The sequence below is a fragment of the Vanellus vanellus genome (genome assembly GCF_965231255.1).
Source record: "Vanellus vanellus genome assembly, chromosome: 2".
NCBI lineage: Eukaryota > Metazoa > Chordata > Aves > Charadriiformes > Charadriidae > Vanellus > Vanellus vanellus.
Genome location: NC_138906.1, coordinates 154,539,570 through 154,557,244, shown reverse-complemented (window position 1 = coordinate 154,557,244; position 17,675 = coordinate 154,539,570). Strand labels below are relative to the sequence as shown.

Sequence of the window (17,675 nt, the reverse complement as noted above, 5' to 3'; positions counted from 1 at the left end):
CCACCAACACCCCCAAGTCCTTCTCAGGACTGTCTCTGCACAGCCTATATTTGTGCATGGGATTGCCCCAACCCATGGGCAGAGCATTGCACTTGGCCTTAGTGAACTTCATGTTTGTACAGGTGCAGAGACCTGGTGTGTTAACCTCCTTAAGGAAGTAGGCTGTTAAAAAAGATGTTTGCTTTAAAGGAGAGATTTTTTGTTTTGTTTTAAAACAAGCCGACTAAAACTTCTGAGTCATCTTCAAGGCAGTGCTTTTTGTTCTGCCGAGTGACAAGAGAGCTAAGCACCACGTGCAGCGAGGCTGGTCCCCAGGTGCAGCCCGGGCTGGACCCGAAGGCTGTGCCATGCACCCCCGACCGACCGACCGACGTGCCCCAGCTGGGCCCGACCACACGCACCCCGGGGCGCGCAGCCCCGCTCAAGCACACCTGCAGACCGCAGGCAGGCTGCCCGGCCCGCCAGGCTGCCTGACCTCCAATCACAGGGCCCCATTCCCGTGCCCCATGCCTGGCTCCATGACAGGCCGCACCGCCGCCGCAGGGTAGAGCCGCCGGGCGGGGCCGGGCCGGGCCTGCAAGCGGGGCCCACCCGCCCACTGCCATGGCAACCGCGCGCGCGCGCGCCCGCCCAACAGCCACTTCCGCCTCCCGCCGCTCCCCCGGAACGGCGCTGCGGGGCCCGCTAATCTGCGCAGGCGCAGTTACCCCCAGCCCTGACTTAGCCCCGCCGCTCACGAAGCCCGCGTGCCCGTGTCACTCATCCGACCTGCCGTCATCCCCGCTGCCCCGCCCCTTCTCCCCAGCGGCGAAGCGGAGCGCCGGCGGCGCGCGCATGCGCAGTTGGCCCGTTCCCATTGGCCGCCCGCCCCCTCGCGGCCCATGGCGCAGGCGCAGTGGGCGGTGGCGCGGGGCGGGGGGAGGAGGGGGCATTTTAACAGTAAACATCCTGCCGATTTGAACGGCCGGTTTGGGCGGCAGGAAGGGCCGCGGCCGCCATCTTGTTTGTTTGAGTGAGCGGCTCGGCTCGGCCCAGAGGAGGAGGAGCGGAGCGGTTACCGAGCCCGGCCTCGCCAGCCGCCGCACCAGCCTCCCCCTGCACCGGACCAGGGTAAGGAGCGGCTCCAGCCGCCTTCGCTCCCGTTGATCGCCCCGGCTCGCTGCCGCCGTCCGAAGGGGCACGGCGGGGGCCGGCCGCAGCCTGGCTCTCGGGGCGCTGCCGGCCTACTCGGGCTCGGCTGCCGGCCCCCTGCGGGTGGGCACGGCCGTGCTGGCTGTCGGCGGAGGCACGCGAGTGGTAGCGGGACGGGAGGGTCTTCCTGGCAGCCTGGTGCGCGCCGCCGCCTGGGGCTCCCCGGCAGGACAGCAGGGCCGCCCCGGGGCCCTGCGCCCGTGCCGGGGCTGGGATCCCGGGGGGTTGGGGTGATCCGCGACAAGGTCGGGCGCAGCGGGGCCCCCGTCTGCGGCCTGGCGGCGGTACGGGCAGAGCACCGGGGCGGTGGGGGAGGCAGAAGGGCTTGCGTTTCGTAGGGGAGGCGGTCTGCGAGACTGGAGCAGTCACACGCGGGGAAGGACAGTGATCTCTCCGCTTCCACGGGAGAGCCGGTTCACGGGGGAGGCGAGGGAGCGGTGTGTAGGGGGGGTCCGGTGGCCGGAATAATATAACAGATCCCCAGCTGGGGGCTGGCAAAAGTGCCGCGGTAGCTGCGGGGTTGGTGCAGTCTCGGGAGGGGGAGAGGAGCAAAGTTTCATCTGCCCGTCTCTTATTTTCTAATGTAATCTAACTTCTGACTTGGACAAAGCCGAGTGTTGGGTGTTCTCGAAATCCTCGCTAGTAACACATGAACTAGTTTCTGGGCTCTGACTGCAAATGAAAGGCCCCTTTAAAAATGCCTACTTGTAGAAGAATTAAGATCTTAATCTAGCAGTTCCTATGGACTCTGATATAAATCTTCCTATAGCTTTTAAGATTTCTCCCTGATCCTGAATGAAAGGCATCTGTTCAATGTAAAACAAGCTGTTGTTTTTTTGTCAATAACAAAGGAAGTTTGGGATCACTGTGACGTATATGCGTGGCACTGTTTCACTGAAAGTGGCTTTTCATTAAATTTAGGCAAATGGAAGATTCTGTAAATTTGTAGAAGTTATCATTTAGGCCCATATTGTGTGAATGTGTGCAATAGGCATACACTTCCATTAATCTCTTCCGTAGTAAAACTCAATATGTCAAAAATGGGGAAACATAAAAGCATTAGTAGGGCCAGGCTTGCATTTTGTTTTGTGAAGATTTGTTTGTATTTTATATTCTGTGAAACTTGGAAACACAAAGCCCACTGACCTAAAGTTTTAACTAGAGAGGAATCAGTGTGGTGCAGGATTAAAAGGAGAAGCAAAAAGTTAGTGAGACCTACAATAAACTTAAATTACCACACAATTTAATTAGTCTTGTCTTGCTATCAGAGTTGCTGATATCATGGGATTTCCCACAGAAATGAGAATAGTTGTCTCAATTAATACACGAATTTAACTTCTTTGAGGCAAAATGTTAGAAAGTTAGGGTTGGGGTTTTTTTTACTTTTAGGCTCTTTGGGGGAACAGTGCAGAGGAATAACTGCTGTAAAAGATGGAGTAACATAAGGAATTCTGTTCTCTTACTCAACTTATGTACATTTAAGGAGCGTGTTAATAAGTGGTTTCTACAAGTGTATTAGTTTGACTTGGAACTGGAATTGCAGTTGAGATAGGGCCTAAAATTAAAAAGATTCTTTTCCACTGGATGATTGGACATAGGGGCAAGGGCAGGATACCTGCTGAGGTTTAGATATGAAAATGGAGTTGTGGGGAGCAACAGTATTCATAGGGTTCAATAATGTCAAACTCTCTACAATGATTCTGAGTGATCTGCCTTTTGAATTAGTAACTTTAGTGGGATGCTGATTCTAGCAATTCGATTATGTAAGTGCGTAGTATATTGTAATTGTGGAACAATGAATGCAGCTCCTGTAAAGCAGAAGTGTGTTTTAAGCAATTACAGACCTGGTAGTGCAACCTCAGCTGTAAGATTTCAGAAAAAATGTTGACGGAAAAACCAGTACCTAGAGACAAATGGAAAATGCTGTATGCATTTGTCAAAGCTATGCCAAGTTGGACTAGTTCAATTTCATCTTTTCAATAATTGATTTTGTGGACATAAGAAATTGAGGTGACTTGTCAGTGAACTTCAGTAAAGCTGCAAGTACCACAAAGAAATATATTAAAATTCAGAAAAATGTGGATTAACTGGAGAATTACAAAGGTAAAGGAGATAAGGTAGTGCTGAAAAGAGGCATTGGAGTGAGGAGTTATTAGTGGAGCTTGTAAAGACTGGTACTGTGATGAATTTTTTTTTTTTCTAGTTGTGCCGGGTGTTCAGTGTGTGCTAATGAAATCTGCTAGTGAGAAAACATTAGTAATTGCCCGCAACAGGAAAGTTTTAGACATTTAAGAAGGATCATACAGTTAAGGATTATGAGGTAAAACTGAAGAACTCGGCAGGGTCAGGGTCATCCTTGCAGACTTCTGAAGTCTGGCAGGACCAACTGAGACTGCTTCAGGTGCACAGGGTAAGCTCACTCATCCCCAGATCATCCAGGGCTGGCTTGGCTTAGCAAAACAGAAACAGAGACAGCATAGGAAAAAAATAGGATGAGGGGGGGTGGCTTTAAACTGGAAGAGGGCGGGTTCAGATTAAACATTAGAAAGAAGTTTTTCACTTTGAGGGTGGTAAGACACTGGAACAGGTTGCCCAGAGAGGTTGTTGAGGCCCCATCCCTGGAGGTGTTCAAGGCCAGGCTGGACGTGGCCTTGGGCAACCTGGTCTAGTGGGAGGTGTCCCTGCCTATGGCAGGGGTGTTGGAACTCGATGATCTTCAAGGTCCTTTCCAGCCTAAACCATTCTATGACTCTATGAAAATGTGCGTGTGTAAGGGGGGAACCAGCAGAGAAGAGAGATTGAAGGATAGCACAAGAACAAATGAAGTAAAATGACTGGCTGATTTTTAAACTGTAGTATGGAGTAGTAGTATAGTTGTTTGCTGATCAGTGGGTGAATGTGGTTCTGGAGTAGCCTTAAAACAGGAACAAAAGTAGGTGACTAAAACAAATTGAGCACTGAACTTAACCTATGAACTGTTGCATGTATACATAACCTGACCTAGTAGAGTAGCAGGCAAGTGGATTTGATGGGCTAGAGTGAACCACAGTCAAATTAGAATATGGTGAATATTGTATCTGTTGTCTGCAATATTATTGTCAACTATTAGTTCATTAAGTTTCTTTCTGAATGTCTTGAAGGGTGGATTCAAGTTATGCAGGAGTGCTTTTCAGAATTTACATACTTGGCCATTTGAACATCTGGAAAGATAATAAGGCTTTATATTTGTGAATTGATGGTTAAGATTAAGTTCATAGGAAGCATCTACCCAATTTGCTTCTTGCTTCTTTGGGAGGATCAATTACCAGATACTCAGGGGAATGGAACAGGCAGATTCTGGATCAGACCCTGTGTACTACCTGTATTGTATTACTTTCACTTTACGTGTTCAGTTACCTTCTGTATAGAATTCTAGCCTTTTTTTTACACTTCTAGAGAAAGAAAAATATTAATAATAAGATTATGCAATTGTTGAGGACCAATTTAGGCAGAGGAACCTGAAGACAATTGTGGCACATAGAAGCAAAGTCAAAGTTATTTAAAATGAAGTTTAAAGTCTTTTAAAAGCATAGTTTGGGAGGATTGGGATTTCATCGCACTTGGTCTTGTGTGAGTACATATTTTACCTTAGAGCAGTGCAAGCAAGACAGAAAAATGAGTAAGTTCTTAGAACAAGTTTTAAGGTCCTGTTTCATATCCAGTCAACTTCAAAAATTAACAGTTGCATGAATTAACAGTGCTGATCTAGTTGAAGATGTCCCTGCTCGTTGCGGGGGGGATGGACTAGATGACCTTTAAAAGGTCCCTTCCAACCCAACCTATGTGATTCTATGATTCTGTATTATACCTCACAAGCTTTTTAAGAGCCATCAGATACCCTTCTTCTTTTGAAGATTCTTAAGAGTTGCTTTTGCAGCCAATAACATATGTTTTATGTGTCTACATGAGCACTCTGCCATTCCAAGAAACTTAGTTCCTTTAACATTCATCACAGTCTTGAATTATGCCAGAAAGTCTTTCTTCTCCTTTTATGCCACTACATCAACATACTGCCATATGAATTAAACAAACAAAAAAAACCCTGAAATAAGGAAAAGGATTATCTGAAAAGAAAGAAAAAAATATCTGGAGAAGGTGAGAGGTGTATCTTTAGACAACCGTACTGATGCTCTAAACAACAGTAGCTGAACTGCTGCAGCTCAGAACCATAAAGGTGGGATTTGTACAGTTGCTGTAACCCAGGTATTGCCATACAGAACACAGCATTTGCTGGAATTTGGAAATGGCAGAGATTTCTATTATGACATAGGAAATTAGTGGTTTGGTGAATAGAAGTATTTGTTAATAACGGTTCAGATTAAAACAGACTTTAAAACTATCTGTAGTCTGGTTGTCACTATTTCTTTTCATGCATTTTGCTGTGGCAAGGCTTCATTAATGGCTGAAGAGAAACAGACAACCTCTGGCAGAAACTAGTTATTTTTGTTTCTGATTAATTCAAAAAGTTTAGGTACCCTGCACATGTAGTATAATCTTCTCGTTAGTCTTACAATCAGGTTTTATGTTTGATTCATAACTCCAGTACTGAGTAGTAGCCAAACCTAGGAAACACCACAAACACAGGTGACCACTTACAGTTTGTGTGCCTTCCCTTGGTGCAATGGTTTTCAACCTCTATGCTTTGATTTAATTGCGAACAAAGCATGTGTTTTGAAACTCATTCACATATGTTAAGCCCCCTTATGGGGAGTACTTTGACTTTGATTGTCAGTTCTTTAAAAGGCAGAAAGAAATTAAGAATGTGTCTATTTTTTTTCTTTTTAAAGAAGAAAAAAAGTTGTGAAATCATTAGCCTTGGTGTGATCCTGACACCTCATTTTTTGTTGGAACCTTGCTTTCTCTTAGATACCTTAGATAGTTGTTTGTCTTATGCTTGCATTACCCTTGCTATCTGGGATTTAAAGTGGTAAGTTGCTTCTGTTTGACTTGTCCAAATAGTATGTTTCACATTTAACAGGAAATTTTCAATACATTTTCAGGGTCACAGTTAACAGTATGTTTGAAGTTTTGTGAAGCCCATGCTATGTATTTTAATGATTGTAAAACATTGGTGAATAACTGTGCTAAACTCCATGAATCGAAGTACATTGTTTTTCAGCTGTTGTTGGAAGTTTTTAGCAGAGTGATACAAGTAGTTTCGTTAACTGTATGTTTGTGTTTTCCCCTGTTCCTCATTTTTAGAGGTAATTGACAGGCCTGCTGTGACCAGAACAGTGCATGGTTAAGGTAGCAACTCAAGATGTCAAAATGCTGTGCTGCAAAGTTGTGTCTCTGGATAAACAAAAATATTGTGAGGCCTTGAAAATGTACAAGGGATTGAATTGTCTGCTGGCCTTTGAGATAGTGTGATGTCTTTCAAAAAACTGGGGGGGAGGGGGGGATGTCAGGGTGTAGAATACCTTCTGTTAGATAACTTATTGGTCAAGTAGACTTCCAAAATTGCTTTGCTGTGCTTCCTAGAAAACCACATCCATCTTTTTGCAGTGCTGTCCTTCGTCTCCACACAATCTCCAGAAATAAAAATGGCATTTTAACTTTTTGTTTATCTGCAGCTTTGTTATTACTCAAACCTATTATCTTCACTCTCTAGACTAGTTTTAATCCTTTCTGTCTACTGTGTTAACTCAAGCTGAAGCTGAACATGGCCTTTATTTCCTTTAAATCCTCTCCGCTGTGTCCATTCTTAGTTATGAACAGAATCAGTGGCCAGTCTGCCATTAAGACAGATAAGCTTGGTAATCTGTTTTGTTGTCCAAACAATTCCGTTCTATTTAATGCAGATGAAATTTATAGCTTTCATCTTGCATGTTGAATGACACCTATGAGTGGGTACAAGTATGGAGTATGGTACTACTACAAAGATAATTTTCCCTATCCTTCAACTCCCATTTATTAAAACATAAACACCCACACACCCACACACACATAAAACGCAGGAAAAAAAAAAGTTATTGACCTTTACTTTCAGAGATCTACCCCTAGATCTACAATTTTTCATTTTTTACCCAGATATATAGCTGTTTGCTTCCACTGAACCAGTAATGCCACTGCTTTTCTTGCCCCTATACTTATTTTTCTACCAGTCACAATTGTGTTGCTCCTTTTTTGTTTTTTTTTTTGTTTTGTTTTGGGGTTTTTTTTGTGTGTGTTTTTTGTGAAGCATACCCTATAAATATCAACAGCTGTATCCTAGCTGCTTTGAAACTTGTTTCATTTACCTACAAGTGAATTGGTATGGTTTAGGAATTGGCTGCTTAAGAATCTCTCTGGCTGTCATGTTCACCAATGCTTTGTGTTTCCCTGTGTTCCCTATTTGCTTATAAGTTATGCTGGCATTTGGGAAACACCGGGTTTTTTTATGGCTAGAAACTGATGCTCCTCACACTGGCTGTGTGTGCCCAGATTAAACTGCCCTGCTTTTACTGTTAGGTTGCTGTGCTTCCTCTGGCAGTTTTTTTTGGTTTTTTGTAGGCATGGAGGAGGTAAAAGCTGAAATGCACTTGTTGGATCTCTCCTGCTTGCTTTCATTTCTTTATCCCAAGTTAAGGATATTGCCGGAGAAAAAGGTGTTTGTGGAGAATCTTCTACCTCTTTAAAACAAATTGTTTTCTCAACTTGTAGTTGAACTGAATTATATGCTTACCTTATGCATGAAATTGGCATGTTTAGATTGTAATACATCATGCTGTTCTCTTCCCCATGGTTTGATATGTTGGCATCTTACCAGCTGTAAGAAGGTAGTTACTAGATAAGTAGATAAAAGGAAGTCTGTTTTTCTGGCGAAGGAGAAAGAAGGAAATGAAATCTTCAGGAAGTTTGGAATAATGGAGTGAATTTTCTTAGCATTTTTATCAATGCTTGAATAAAACATATGAAGTGTTACTAAGAGGATTATGAAATGGAGAGCAGTCTGTTCAGAAATGAAGACATAATTGTGGTTTGTGTTTAAGAAAATATAGTGAAATCCAAAAAGTTTAGGACTGTATTTTATAATGCTGAATGTTTAACTGAAATGATGTAGAACATATACTGGTATAGCACAGTCGTAGCTACTGAATTAAGAATAGAAACTGAGATGTGTTTGTTTGCATTATATGAGTTTGGTATCATTACCATAAAATTTGATATATTCAAGATTATTTTCCATGTGGGATGGTAAACATTTTTAAATTATATAAATGGTCATTGGTTGCTGTTCTTCCTGCTATGTATTTCCTCTGCAATAAAAGTACATGCTATCACATGGCCAACACTTGTAAGTGTTGGCAGCTTAAACGTTTTATACAAGTAGTCTGACTTAATGATTGAAAAGCAAACATGTGCTTTGCTTACTGTGGATAAGGGGTGTGTTTACAAAGATGTTCCTCATAAAAAAAAAAAAAAAAAAAAGAAACAAAAATAATTTGCTTTCCTCTTTACAGGTTTGCACTTTGTTTTAGACATCTGGGACCATGTTCTATGCCCACTTTGTCCTCAGCAAGCGTGGGCCGCTGGCCAAAATCTGGCTGGCGGCCCACTGGGATAAGAAGCTAACCAAAGCACATGTTTTTGAATGTAATCTGGAGAGCAGTGTGGAGAGTATCATTTCACCGAAGGTATCTATTTTATGCTGATGTAATGTTGTCTTGTAGTGAAATGTGTGTACAGGTGGTAGTTACTGTTTGGGTCACTGTAACAGATAAAATTCTTAATGTTGCTATTTTGAAGTGTGGAAAGGTCTGTTCAGATGTGAAATACTCTTGACAAGGAAATGCTCTTCAGAATCAATATTTTTTGATGCTAAAGTATTGTGTAATTTAGTTACAAAATGTTTTGCTTTATATAAATGGAGAACTTGTATCTTGATGTACCACTTATCCTTTTGGAAGAAAGGAAATCCCAGGCTTTCTAAGTAGTAACTTTTTTTAAGGCCTTATGATGATGCTCTTTCAGTGGTGCTGTTACTGGGAGCTGTAGAAATAACACTCAAGATATTCTTCTTTATGCTTGTGACCTAAGTTCAAAGCATGTTTCTGCTTAGCTACAGCTAAGTATCGTGGTAGCTTGTTATGTTACTGTTTACATGAGGATAATTTTCCATACAATAAAAATACTATGCTGTAGTGTTAAAGCCTTGCTTTTAAAGCTTTTAGTCTCTGTTTTTCTGGGAAGTGAATGGATGGCAACAAAACTGAAAGAACCTAACGCTTCTGGATCGCTGTTGTGAAACTAGAAGAAATTTTTAGGAAATTGGGTATTTAAATGGTTTGGGTTTGTGGTTGTTTTTTTTTTTTTTTCCCTCTACTACTCGTGAAAATGAAATTTTCTGTTTAAGAACTAGTGGACTGATACGGTTGTGGCTTTTGTCACTTAACAGATGTCTGAATGTCTTACAAGAAAAGCAACTATTTGAAAAAGAAAGAAAACTTATTTTTACCTTTTGGTTGATACAAATATACCAGTGTTTCTATAAAGCTACTCTGGCTTTTGGAAGAACTGCTAAGTATAAGTAAAAACTGTATAGTACAATCACAGAGATACTTACTATTCCAGAACAGTGATTTGCTTCAGTGTCAGCTCTGGAAGGGTTTAGAAAGAAGATGATAATATTCATGGACTTACTAGTGAGCTGCAGCATCCTTTTAGAAAAAGCAGGAATTGATAGGCATTCTTTCATATATTTAACTTTGTGTAACACTTTCATCAGCTGGAATATTAGGAAGACATTGTATACAATAAACATTTTGAATTCTTAGAGGTTGAGGTTAAACTCTGTATGGCTTAATCTTTGTGGGAGACAATTATTCCATGTAGTTTTCAACAGAAGTCTCATACTCTTTCAGACTAAAGTAGTTAAGAGTCTTTCCCTGCAATTTTTTTAATCAGTTTTACCACAGCAGATACTTGACATAGTAAAGCAGTGAGGTTAAAGAGGAAAGGAACTTAAACTTGTTTTAATGTGGCAGTGTTTGTTTATGGACACCCCATATCTTCTGCTATTTTTCTCTGATTTTATCTTTAACTGTAGGACAGAAAATGGAGAGGTAACAAGTAACAGTTTTTTAACTGAATTTTACTTAACCAAATTGTAATTTATGGTTGTCCAAATTATTGTGTTTTTCACTTTCTTTTCCCAATTAAAGTAAGGAAGATGTCAGAAAAAGACGTGGTAAATGGGTTTTGTCATGTCAACTTGTCATCTTTTTTTTTTTTTTTTTTTTTAACTAGCCAGAAGAGTGTTTCGGAATTCCTGGAGTGAGCTGCTATTTGCCAGGTCATCCATAAATAATATGTAGAATGTCTTCTTGAACTGTAGACTTTGCATTCTTTCTTTCTCAGTTTTCTGCTGATTTTGATACATGTTTTGGATATTTGATATTATTGAAAAACTCATGCAAAGCTGACTGAAATTTCATTAAAGGAAAAGTAAGACTACATCTAATTCACTGATTGTCCAATATATTTTTAGGTGAAGATGGCGCTTCGAACCTCAGGACATCTCCTACTAGGTGTTGTTAGAATCTACCACAGGAAAGCAAAATATCTTCTTGCAGACTGTAATGAGGCTTTCATTAAGATTAAGATGGCTTTTCGTCCAGGTATCTGTCTTTAAGCACTCTGAAAAGTTATGTTGTCATATAATGATATTTATTTAGAAGGTATACAAGTCTACCTTCATATCTCTGTAGAAGGATTACATAAAATTATACAGGATTATAGAAGTTATTTTCTTTAGTGCAGCTTCAAGCTGGCTGTGTGACTGAGTTGTACACTGAAAAAATATTTTAATTGAATTCTGAACAACAGCTTTTCTTATTAGTGCTGATTCAGTAAAATCGCAATTATGATTTTGGTTGTTGTTGGTGTATGATGTTAAATAGAAATGCACTGTATGGTTTTTACCTTCTGTAACAAGTCTGAAAAGGGCCAGTTGCATGTACTGGATAGTAGCACAGAAGGGAGCTTGTTTCCATCAAGGGTAAAGATTGCCTTGCTAGGAGTTGCAAAAGAAACATAGAAGTAAGCTGTTTTTTTACTACTTCCATATTGATACTCAGCTGCTGAATCATATTCTACCTTTTTAAGTTTGTGAGTGTAATAGATTTAAAAGCTGAACTTAAGGAAGGCTTTTTTTTTTTTTTTTTCCAAAAGGCAATTCTCAAAAGCCAGTGCAACAGTAAATTTGAGGAAAGTTATGGTATGTCATGCCTTGATCTTCATGTTGTGATTTGGGCATTGAACTTTATGTAACTTGCAGTGGCAATTTGACTTTTGCAAAATTTTTGTTTACTATTGCATTTAACTTCCCTGGGTGATGAGAGCACATAAATTTGTCTAATTTCACAAGGCAATATGTTTTCCCAATTTTCCAACTCCCAACAGAGCTCATGTAGAAGGTGAAGCACCTTAAAACAAGATTTACAAAAAATGGCATGCTGACCTGAAACAAGTTGTGGCGATTGTCTTTGTTTTCAGTTTACCAGCTTTGTGGCTTAGGCATTGTCTTGATCCTGTCTGCTCTAAGAATCATTTACATATTTTATTTTAAGCAGCCAGCGGGTAAAAATATTGGATAGCCCTGAAAGGATGGACTAGGTTTCTTCATTCCTAGCCAAGTACCAAGATGAGTAAGCTCCAGGCTCATGCTTGTTCCTGCTCTCTCTGGACAGTGGTTCTTTGATTATTCATTGCGGAGAGGAACTTAGTGGGCAATGTAGTGGGCAGAGTGTTTCTGAAGTATTTGTACCTCATAATTGCCTGTGTTGTTTGGGTCAGATAGACCTCAAATCTTCTGCAAGGAAGGAATTGAGGAACAGAAGGAATTGAACCTGCGTTTCCCATGCGCTTTTAAGTGTCCTGACCTCTAAGAATTTGAATAAAAGAGAGGCACCAACTACTGGCACTGTTTTTGTGTGATGCCTAATCTGATAGTCATGCTCTGAGAATGACTACTGAATAGCAGATTAAGCATCTCGGGAGGATAAGAAAAGGTATGTATGTGGTTTAGGTAATCCATCTTTTAAATGCAGAAGCCTAAGAGTTTGTGTGGCCCAAGTACAGTCAGTACTGTGCTGGGACTTTGAAAGTTAATTGAACTGACTAAATGACAGGTAGCAAAGTAGTCATACTTTGCCACTGCTTTACCCAAACCAAAATACAGGAGTAAGTAGCTCATCTGGAGCATCATGATAAAATGATTTTATAGCAGGTACATGTGTAGTATTGTTAGCTGCACAGCTCTGCACTGTGGTATACAAATGTTATCAAGTGATTTAAAGTTTCCAGGTTTATACAAAGCAGTAAAAGGGCTTGAGTGTATATATTTTGAATTTAGATTGAATCTCAACGCTAACCTTACTTAAGGTTTCTTCATAGGTGTCTAGCATCGGTTCAATTTCACTATTTAAAGACAAGAAGCTCATGCAGAGAGAACAATGCTGAAGGCACAGGGGAAAATGCTGTCCTTGTTAGGAGTGGGAACTCATGTCTGAGTGTTCTTCTCTGCAGGGGTTGTCGATTTGCCTGAGGAAAACAGAGAGGCTGCTTACAATGCTATTACCTTACCTGAGGAATTTCATGATTTTGACCAACCACTTCCTGATCTAGAGTAAGCTTGGTTTGTTTTCTTTTATTTCCTTGCAAATGGTGTTTGGTTTTAGTTGAGACTCTGGTTTTAAACAGCAAACTCATTGCTAAATTAAAAAAAAGTCTTTAGGTAACTTGTACTCTTAAGTCTTTTAGTATACAAAGCAAGTACGCAATCATCTTTGTATTGATTTTAAGTTCATAGTAGTATGTAATTTTAACCAAAGATAAAGCTGTCCTTACAGAAGCTTTTGAAAAACTCAGATATGTATTATCATTTTATTTTTTCTTCCATGCAAGGCACTCTACATCACATACGTTCTCAGGTTAGATAAGATTAGTTTTATGGCAACATCCTTGTTGACCTTCTGTAGTGGTGCTTTTAATTCTTAAAACTTTTTAGTACTAATGGGTTACTTGTAAACATAACAAGTATACAACTTGCATAGTTCTTGATCTTTGGAAAAATGATGTTACCATTTTGGATTATTCATAGTGGATTTTCTGGGATACAGTTTGCTTTACTCAGTGTTCTATTTGGTTTATATTCAAATTAAAGTATAAACGAATTTGAAAATACAAACAATTTTCTGTTCTTCCAAGAAACGTACCTTAACACACCACAAAGAGTGTTAACTTGGTACTGTTACTAGATATACTTATTAATAAGTTATTAATTATTAATAACTTATAAGTTATATTAATAGTTTTTGAAGTTCAAGGTGGGAAATCTGTTCTTAGTTATTAATTTGCCATTTAAAATTAGTGAGCACAACATAGCAAGCAGTAGGAGAGGTTACTGATCTGTTTCCCAGAAGCTAACGCAATTTGGATGATGGCTTTTAACCATGAATGGTCTTACTGTTTTAATTAGTGTTTTCTATTCTGCATTCACTGTCAGCTTTTTCATTAATTAAGCATATAGCATACATTTTAGGAACTAATTTCACATTTATTTAAGCAGGCTTTATCTGTTAAATTTTTTTAAAGGAGATTTTTAATAATTGCCGTCTGTTTGTTTAAGTGATATTGATGTGGCCCAGCAGTTCAGTTTGAACCAGAGCAGAGTGGAAGAAATTACAATGAGAGAAGAAGTAGGCAACATCAGTATCCTCCAGGATAATGACTTTGGTAAAAATTTTGTGTATTATTATGTGTTACTCAGCTAGTTTTGGTTACTGTAAAATTATGGTTTTGCAATTACCATAGAATTCCCACTACTAAGTACAAAACAAATTAGATCAAACACGCTGTATTTCAGTACATTTCATTTTTAGTTTGTACGTGTTGTTTTTTCCAAAAAGCCTGTCCTCTAGTATTCAGCAAGCTTCTAGCTGTCTATATAAAACTGAAGAATATTCAGTCAGGTTAATTAGTGGAGTACTGTGTCAATTATAACTTTCAAAACGTGGTGTGAATATGAAGTCGGCCAGTTTTTTAATCATAAGCGTGTTTTCAGTCAAGCTCTTACAAGATTTCTAAAGCTGAAGCAGTCAGGGGTGACAAGTTTACTTCTTTCAGTATCTTTTCAAGGACAGTGTTCAAAGATATGAATCAAAGCCTGAAAACAGTTGTATTTGAATATCTGTTTTCCAGAGTACAATAATGCAATCCTTAATTCAGTGATCTTTTTGAAAGTATAATCTAGTTATTGATGGTAGTGTTCATTTGGTGTTGGTTTGCTCTCTGTACATGAAGCCCAGCCTCAAGGCATAAGGTATAACTTTTTTTTAATTCCTTGGAATTCTTTGCATTCAGTGCAGCTACAATTTAGTAGAATCTCACTAAAATCAATTCAAATAAGTATAATGAAATGCTTTGAAGAGGACATGGTTATTTTTATAATTGTTTGAACAGTATTTTCATTATGGTATTGCTGGGTATAATTCCTTACATCTTGACATTAACCCTGCAGTTAAGACAACTTGAAATGAAGTTTGGTCTTACATTCTGGCCTTTGATTGATTAGCTAGGTGTCTTGCATCTTGGTTCTTTAGCATTTATAGCAGTGAAATTCTTGCAGGTGACTTTGGGATGGATGATCGTGAGATGATGAGAGAAGGCAGTGCGTTTGAGGATGACATGCTAGTGAGCACCAGTGCTTCCAATCTCCTACTGGAACCTGAACAAAGCACTAGTCACCTCAATGAGAAATCCAATCACCTGGAATATGAAGACCAATACAAAGATGATAATTTTGGAGAAGGAAATGATGGTGGAATATTGGGTAAGCTTGAGAAATTTGTTTTTCCTCTGCCCTACTTTCTGCCTCAGTAATTAGTTCTTGGGGGAACGGAGGGAGGTTGTTTCCTTTGTTGCCAAGGTGCCTTTCTAAGTTATGCCTTCAGCAGTGGAATTCTAGTTAGTGAGTCCTACAGTGATATGGATGATGTGTAGCACGATAAGTGTTGGTATATTTCAAATGAAGTAAAATTAAATCATCCAGAGTTTTTTCCATTCTATACATAATGTTCTTTAGAGAAAAATCAGTATGTAACTCTTCTTGTTCTTTGACTCCTTCCAAGGGCTTAATTAATATGTTGAGAATTGTATTGAGTGCTTCTCTGTGAAGTACTAAGAAACCTAGTAAGAAGCTAATAGGTCACAATTAATTTGTGTTATCTGTAAGCTCAAAGTTTGAGTTGAAATGCACCTTGAAAAAGCACTCTGAATTGCTTTTGTGTCAGCATTGAAGGTGTAGTTTTCTAACCTTTGCACTTTTTATCTGTGTTGTCATAAATCTGTACTTGTTTCATGAATGTGTGGATGCAAAACTGATTCTTTTATATGGTTGTTTCAGATGACAAACTTCTCAGTAACAATGATGGTGGTATTTTTGATGACCCACCTGCACTCTCGGAAAGCGGAGTGATGATGCCAGAGCAACCTCCACACGATGATATGGATGATGATGATAACGTATCAAGTGAGTATAATCTAGGGCTAGATCTAGAATTACTTTCTCTCAGCTAATTTAATTGGGATTCTCATTCCTTAAAAGCGTGTTGACCTCAAAAGTATGAAATGTGATAAACCACTTTTAAGATGTGAAGGAGGCGTTGGGAAGGGTAGCGCAGTTTCTTAATGTTTTGACATAGTGCAAGATACTTGTTCTAATTTGCAGTGGGTGGACCAGACAGCCCAGACTCAGTAGATCCAGTTGAACCTTTACCAACTATGACTGATCAGACAACACTTGTTCCTAATGAAGAGGAAGCTTTTGCTCTGGAGCCTATTGACATCACCGGTGAGTGAGTAAGCTATTTGGGAATAGTTTACTTGGGCCATCAGAGACCACCTTAGCTCGATGGAGTGGAAATGAATGTCTGTCATTGCTGCTGACTCTACTTCTTAGTTGAAAGAGAAACCCAGGACCAAGTACTGATTCTTTTTATTCTAATAGTAGCCTTCCAGTATGTGCCAGTTTGGTAGCTTACATTAATGGTCTTGGAGGATACTAGTTTGCCGTTTCTGTGGTCAGTATGTATAGCGGCATGATACTGTAGCTTTTGATAAACATGCTAGTTAAAATACAGTACAAGTTGGAATTGAGTTCTAATACAGTATATGTAGTACAGCACAGTTTCCATACACTATGTTTGATGGCCAGCACTAATTGTTTGCACTGAGAATGAGTGCACTTCTAGTGATTCATAGCTTTAATGAATTGTTGAATTCGGGAGAGGCATCTTTGTATTTGAAGTTCTAATGAGTAGTGAAATTCCTTGTCTCTTTCTCCAATGCAAGACATTTTATTATCTTAACTGGTGCTGTATTTGGCTCATTATCAACATATCCCTGATTTATTAAAAAAAATAAGATCTAGAAAAAATGTAGTTTATCCTGTGTTTTCAGACTGAACTCCAGGCCCTGATTTACTGCTTGGCCAATTAAAAAGCCCTAGCACTGCCCTCTGGTGGCAAGCTAGCAACAGAGGTCCTAGCTGATCAGCTGGGACCAGCAAAGACAGTGTTTCCCAGAGCTTCAGGGTCTGCTGCAGAGTGCCAGGCTGTAAGCAATTTACAGTAAAGTCATTCTAGAGCAGGATGAGAGGTACAGGTAAGATAACCACCCACATTAACACTATCAAAGCTCAGATAGGGCTTAGGGGTAAAACTTGGTGTGATTATTTTTTTTTTTTTTTTTTTTTTTTTTTTGACGCTTTGGTCAGAGGGACCTTGTGTCTCAGGGGTTTGCTCCTGAAGAACACCAGCCTAACAAGCAAGCTGTGAGGGAGGGAGGCATGTGCAGCTGAGGACATTGATGAGGCTTAGGCAGATTCAACAGAACTATTAAGTATACAGAAGAATTTTTAGGTTATGGGACAGTATTCAGTGTTTGACCTTTAATAGTGTTTCAAGCTTTTCATTCCTTCTCCCAAAGCTAACATTGCCTTAGATTCTTGAGGCAGCTTTATACATGGGCAAATAAGACCTATCGAGAAACTGCAATATTATTCTACAGTGTGGTATCTGTTTAAGCTAACCTTCATTATTTGCTAAAAATCTCAACAGTCAAGGAAACCAAAGCAAAGAGGAAGAGAAAACTGATTGTGGACAGTGTGAAAGAACTGGATAGCAAGACTATTCGGGCCCAATTAAGTGACTACTCTGATATTGTTACTACTTTGGACTTGGCACCTCCTACTAAGAAACTGATGATGTGGAAAGAAACTGGTGGAGTTGAAAAGCTTTTCTCTCTGCCTGCACAGCCTTTGTGGAATAACAGGCTACTGAAGGTAATGTTTTTGTGCTGGTTCATTTCTGAATCACGAAATCTTCAGAGTTGGAAGGGACCTCTAGAGATCATCTAGTCCAACTCCCCTGCTAAAGCAGGATTGCCCAGAGCGCATTACTCAG

At 40.0% G+C, this 17,675-nt stretch overlaps 1 protein-coding gene across 2 annotated transcripts in view; it reads left to right on the top strand.

Moving 5' to 3' along the window:
• The first annotated feature begins 979 nt into the window (after nt 1–979).
• Nucleotides 980–17,675, top strand: part of RAD21 (RAD21 cohesin complex component) — a 28,155-nt gene continuing 11,459 nt past the window's right edge. Inside the window, exons 1-9 of one of the 2 annotated variants that reach the window (XM_082479274.1) lie at nt 980–1,110; nt 8,673–8,846; nt 10,700–10,829; nt 12,739–12,838; nt 13,841–13,947; nt 14,840–15,043; nt 15,617–15,742; nt 15,941–16,063; nt 17,331–17,554. In XM_082479274.1, coding sequence (XP_082335400.1) covers nt 8,703–8,846; nt 10,700–10,829; nt 12,739–12,838; nt 13,841–13,947; nt 14,840–15,043; nt 15,617–15,742; nt 15,941–16,063; nt 17,331–17,554 — 1,158 coding nt within the window. In that variant the 5' untranslated portion in view covers nt 980–1,110; nt 8,673–8,702. Of the gene's footprint in view, nt 1,111–8,672; nt 8,847–10,458; nt 10,505–10,699; nt 10,830–12,738; nt 12,839–13,840; nt 13,948–14,839; nt 15,044–15,616; nt 15,743–15,940; nt 16,064–17,330; nt 17,555–17,675 lie in introns of those variants that run through there. The other variant, XM_082479275.1, reaches the window with a different exon arrangement.